The 6,000-nt window shown below is 41.6% G+C and overlaps 1 protein-coding gene across 1 annotated transcript in view; it reads left to right on the top strand.

The window, feature by feature from the left end:
- The first annotated feature begins 679 nt into the window (after window positions 1-679).
- Window positions 680-6,000, top strand: part of LOC137772249 (uncharacterized) — a 195,878-nt gene continuing 190,557 nt past the window's right edge. Inside the window, exon 1 of the mRNA XM_068556112.1 lies at window positions 680-714. Coding sequence (XP_068412213.1) covers window positions 680-714 — 35 coding nt within the window. The remainder of the gene's footprint in view (window positions 715-6,000) is intronic.

Genomic DNA, 6,000 nt, shown 5'->3' with positions numbered 1-6,000 from the left:
TCACTGTAGACTCAGACACTAAAGATGCCAGATACCGCAAAGGAATTACTTCACACGGAAGAATGGTGAGTCACTGTGGCCTCCCAGACCAGACTTCAGTGAATGAAAAAATGCTGTGTGGGGCAGTGGAACGATGCTGGTCTGGGGTCTCCTCACCCTGCCTCTCGGGAACTTGGTGGGCCTCCGTCTCTAGGCCTCAGTTTCCTCAGCTCTACAACAACTGCCCCGCCAACCTGGAGGACTCTGGGAGTTCAAATGGTTCTGTCCTTCATTGATCTCACCTCTTGGCTCACAGGGAAGGTGGGCTAAAGAAAGGAGGAGAGAGGAAACGGTGAGGGAACAGGGGTTTTCCTGATCTGTGAAATGGGAGAGAGACGTGTAGCCAGTTAGAGGCCCAAACTCATAGGGTTGTTGTGAGTATTAATTAATTAAGACAATGTCGGACTTTCCTGTGGGTCCAGTGGTTAAGACTCTGAGCTTCCAATACAGGGGATGCGAGTTCTATCCCTGGTTGGGGAACTAAGATCCCACAAGCTGCGTGGCATGGCCAAAGAGAATGATAAATAAATAAATAGATTGTCTTAAAAAAAATAAAAGCTCAAATTTAAAAAAAAACGAAAAGACAATGTCTAAAAATGTCATACCACAATGCCCAGCACACAGTAGGTGCTCAAACGTGATGGCTAGTCTCATTGTCGTGGGACTGCTGAAGAGGTGAGCCACCTTCTAGACACAGTGGAGGAAGCTGAGAGGTAGCAGGCTTCACCCAGGGTCCTTGAGTGGTGGAGTCATCCCTCAACCTGGACCGGCCTCTGTAGAGTCTAGATGGAGAATGGGCCCATCCCCTTCCCCTGGCTCTGACCAAGGACAGAGGGCACAGTCAGAAAATTAACACCAGGAAGAGAGTGAGGGGATTGGAGGCCCCTGTGTAGAGAAAAAAAAAAAAAAAAAAAAGACAAGAAACCAGGCAAAGGTCAGGAAATCAATTTTTCTTTTCTCCTTACAGACCTATAAGTTTAGAGGCTTGTAAAGGTCAGTGTTGTTTTTTTCAAGTACCTTCAGGATTTACATCCTGAGTAACACTTGGTTTCCTCCACGGTAAACATGAAGATCCAATTAGTTTTCCCTATAATTCAAAGAGATCCGAGAAACAGGGACCTTTCCGGTTGGAGTCAGTTTGGCTATAAAGTTTCTTGCTACATTATTCTGAGGATGAACTTTAATCCATATCTTATCTCCTGTTTGAAAATGAACATCCCTTTTCTTCTTATCATAATGTTTCTGCTTTCTTTTTCACTTTTTTCCCCCTTTCCTTAGGAGCCTTGGCCATATTCCTTTTTGGCAATTAGAGTGGATTCTTCATACTTAGTTATGTGCTGCACTCAGTTACCTTAAGAATTTTTCTCCCTGACTTGACTCCAGAAGGCATTTTAAGGTCCTGTCAAAGCAGAATGTTGCTGGAACCTGAGCTTTCTGGGCCCCGATTCTAAGTCTTTTACAGTGACATGAAATGGTGATCACTGAATATTTCTCTTTTTTATGGCATCCTTGGTCAGGGATGAAATCACCGATGCAGCCGTTCCATGAACCCTGTTTACAAAGGCTGCTTCTCAGTCTCTGGGTTTCTCCCTTTCCCTCTGGGTTTACTAATCCATCCTGGTCTGTCCCAGGGGACTGCGGGGTGAGGTGGGCAATTGCCAAGTACAAACACCCCTCCCCCCTCCCAGGGTGGGCTTTCTCCTCATGCTGGGCTGGTGTGCTGGTGTGCTGCCATGAACAGGGCTAGTTCTGGATTCCTGGGGTAAGAGGATGGGGGTGTCCTTCACCTCCTTTCATGGAGAGTGAGAATCAGTGCTCCAGGCCCTTCTGAAAGGCAGGACTGAGCTTTGAGTAAGAGAGTCTGTGCATGAGCTAAGGAGTTGTGCAGTTGGAAATCTGCAGGAATATTATTTTGTTCTCTTTTGACCAAAAGAAGAGGTGTGAGCTCTTCAGCAACAAGATAGTATCTTGTACAGAGATCATTTGGAAGATTTGGCAGGAGACACTGGTCCTCTCCAGCACAATCCCCAGTTGACTGAGGATCCTGATAATCATAATAATTAGCATCTACTGAGTGTTTACTATGAACAGGCCCCATTAGAGGCACGTTACATGTATTATCTCATTTAATCTCAGAGCCTCCCTACAAGGCAGATACTATCATGGTCTCCATTTTACATATACAGGAACCAAGGCACAAGCAGTTTAAGTAACTTGCTCAAAGCCCAACAGAGTTAAGTGGCAGAGCACATTACGTGTGGCAGTTCAATACATCGTTTTTTTCTCTATCTTTGATGAGAGAAGAAAAGGATGATGGATGACCACACACCTACCCAATATGGTTCATTTATGGAGAGGTGTTTTCGCTTTTGCCTCTTAAAAGATTGCCATGTGGTTTTCCTCTTTGCCTGTCGCCTAACAGCCTAGATAGGAAGTATATCAAATCAGAATGCATTCTGAAGTTGCAAAGAACAGAGAATGCAACTCAAACTGACTTTAATAAAGGAGATTTTTGCCCTCACGTAATGGCAAGTCCAAAACTACAGTGATCCAACACCTCAATAATGTTAGCATAGGCTTAGTTTCTTTCTGTATTTCTGTTTTGCCTTCTGAGGCATGTACTTCTTCCAAAGGCTAATTTACTTCATGGTGGCAAAATAGCATTCTTGGCTTCATATGTGAGTAGTTGAGAAGGTAAGAGAGCACTTCTTTTCCAGCATTCCAAGCAAGAATCCAAAGATTCACTCTGGTCAGACAACTTGTAGCTAACCCTTGAATGGAATCCTCCATTCAGTTCCAGGGGAGTGGAATGTATTGACTGACTTAAGCCAACCAATGATCACCCCTATAAACAAGGGAAGAATCTGCTTCCACTGGCCACATGGGATACAGAGAGAGGTTGGATACCCAAATAAAATCTGGGTACAGTCAAGAAGGGGAGAGCATATCAACAGAATGAGCACTGGGTAAATAATTCGTATCTTTGAATCATTTAAAGATAAAAGCATGCCTTTGGCTGAAAGTGATAGAATGCCCAATGGCTGAAACGTAGGAGATGATTGATCTCACTTTGCATGAAATGCGGAAGCAGGCCATTCCAGTGGGTGTAGTGGCTCAGTGATATTCCCAGTGACTTGGGCTTTTTCTCAGTTTCATGCTCAGTGTTTCAGCAATGGTCACAAATGGCTGCTAGAGCTCCTGGCATTACCTTCTCAGATGTGACCCAAACAGGAAGAAGCAGGAAGGATGCAAATAAAAAGGCTGTCTACCCATGCATCTTGTCTGTCACTGAGGTAAGAAAAATCTCTCCCCCAAATATCCCAGCCATCTCTCTCTTCATTCCAACTGGCCTGACCTGGATCATACGGCCATCGCTAGCTGCACAGGAGGCTGGGAAAGTGAATACCTGCCATTTTCAGTCTCTGTCATGGGAAGAGACTGGCAAGGAAAAGATGGACGGAGAATGGCCTTGGGTAATCATCTAGTAATGTCTTGTTTTGGTAATTTTGTGCAAATGAAGTGAAGGCCTGCCCTAAGATTTTACTAGTATCCATTACAGAGAATATTACCCAAATCTGGCTTAAGGTCTTTTCAGCAAAACTCAGACTCACAAGTAGTTAGCATTCATCCATACTATCTTCGAATACAAAGTTCAGTGTAGCATTAGGTATTCAAGTGTTGACATCAATGAGAGGTTTATCGGAAACACATTTAGCCATCAGCCTACTTTACATTGTCAGCAGTCAAGGAACACCTCACACCTAGTTAAAAATCAGACATCTAAAGTAGGCCTATAAAAATTGGAAATTCCAGTATAGACTGTTAATTAATCTGAAGTTTGCTTTTTCGAGATGGTGAAAACATTTCTCTACTAATTAACTGCCTAATCTTCAGGGCTATAAGCTCAGTCTCAAAGTACATTACAAATATCCTATCACTCAGTAAATTGCAGCTAGTATCAGCAAAATATTTTTGGCTTATTTGAGGACTGGCTCAACAAGGCCAAAAAAGTGACTCAATAGATTAGAGAAACGGTAGAGTGAAAGATGCTGAGAACAATCTGATTACACGCACATACATCCATTATGTTTTCAGTTTCGAACTATTCCAACTGTGGACATTTTTTTTCCTCCTAAGTTCCTTTGAAAAATGACATGAACAAATTTTTCACTGCAGTTGGAAGCAGATTCTGTTAGAAGAAAGAGGCCAATACGTGGGGAAACTGTGACAAATGAATCTGCTAGGAGGAAAGAAAAACTTAAAACATTCAGAGAGCTAAGGATCCAGGAGTAATTGCAGTTTGGCTGGGTAGGGCCAATGTAGACTTACATTTAGTACTGACTCACAACCAACATTTCATGGTGCTTTAGCATTTATGAGGCATTTTTACTTACGCTGCCAATTGGCCCAGGCTCTAATAAATCTCCACCAGAGCATATTTGGTATGTACAATTATACTGGGATGTAATAGGTATTATTTCTGGCAGCCCAGCAGGTTATTCCTCATCTTCCCTTTCTGGCAGCTGACTCAGGCCTGGCCAATCATAGTATCCATTCACCTGAACCCATGGAGGACCAATCAGGGTCTTCCCCTGGGATTTTGACGTACAGCCAATAGAGTTACCTATCCACCTCATTAGCACCCCATGCTGCAAAGCTGGGAAGTAAGACTGGAGCTGTAGAGGAGAATAATGGAGATGAAGCGAGCTTAGCAACTCTTTTGGACCTAGGATCAATCTTTGCCTGATGCCAGACCCCTTGGGATGTCCTAGTTAGGTGAGCCAAAACATTCCATTTCTGGCTTAGCTAGTTTGGGTTGAGTGTCTGTCACTTTCACAGAAAGTCCTGATTGATGCCACCATTTAAACAATCTACAATCCATCTTTGCACATTCAGCTTGAACTGAGGCTCTTTGACACAGTCTCCCCTGATGACTCTCCTCCTACCCTTCTTCTTTCCAGTAGCCACATCACTCACTGATTGTACCAGCTGGCACAGTGTCAAATGCAATCATAATATTCTGTGATTTTTCAAATGTCTTTTTAGCTGTATTGTATGTAAAGTCTTATGGGAATGGATAATACAGTCCCCAATTAATAAACAAGAGAAGTTCTGAAAGGATTTTTGGAAGTTGTTTGGTTAGAACTTGAAATACATGTCTCCAGAGAAGTAATATAAGCAATGGTTAAATTCCCAGGCTAGCTCACAAAAGCCTATTTTATGAAAATGTGTGTACAATGGCAGAGAATCACAGAAGAATTGTGCAGAAAACTACTGCTTGGAAAGAAGTAGGTTTGATTTGAGAAAACAAGGAGGTAGAAACAGGCTTTTCTGGACTTTCTGGAGAAGCTTTAGAGTTGTGTTGGTCTTCTTTTTTGAAAATTAGTTTCGATTTTTACCAAACTTATATATTCACAGGGTTTAAAGAGTCAAACAGTTCTCCAAGATTTACCACAAAAAAATAGCAGTTTCCAAACCACTCCATCTCCTCAATTTTCTGCTTTATTTTGGAGGCAACTGCTTTTAAATCTTATAGTTGTTTATAGTTGTTTATTTTGGTATTTAACACATATGTCTAAGTCACTTCTTGAGTTTTCTTTTTTAGGCATTATCTGTTGATTTCCATTAAGGCATATAAGAGTTCAGTTTCCATCCTCACCTGCACACCCTGGTACACAGCACTCATACCCTCATCTTCTTGATGCAGATCTAGCATAAACCTTTGGTTAGATCGATATTTAGTGTTCACATTATCACGACTAGATACGCAATTCACTGCTGAGTCATGTAGTACAAAAAAGTATGAAGATTACTTTTCTTTTGTATCACAACACTAAGTTTTCCTGGGATTAATAATTATCTTATTTTTTGTTTGTTTGCGTAAGTTGTTTTAAAATTTTAAAAAAATTTTAAATTAAAAAATTTTTAATTAAAGATTTAAAAAATTTTTTAAATTAAAAA

Source organism: Eschrichtius robustus, chromosome 11, assembly GCF_028021215.1.
Source record: "Eschrichtius robustus isolate mEscRob2 chromosome 11, mEscRob2.pri, whole genome shotgun sequence".
In the NCBI taxonomy this organism is placed as follows: Eukaryota; Metazoa; Chordata; class Mammalia; order Artiodactyla; family Eschrichtiidae; genus Eschrichtius; species Eschrichtius robustus.
The sequence above is the reverse complement of the archived record's forward strand: the minus strand, read 5'-3'. Positions and strand labels throughout refer to the sequence as shown.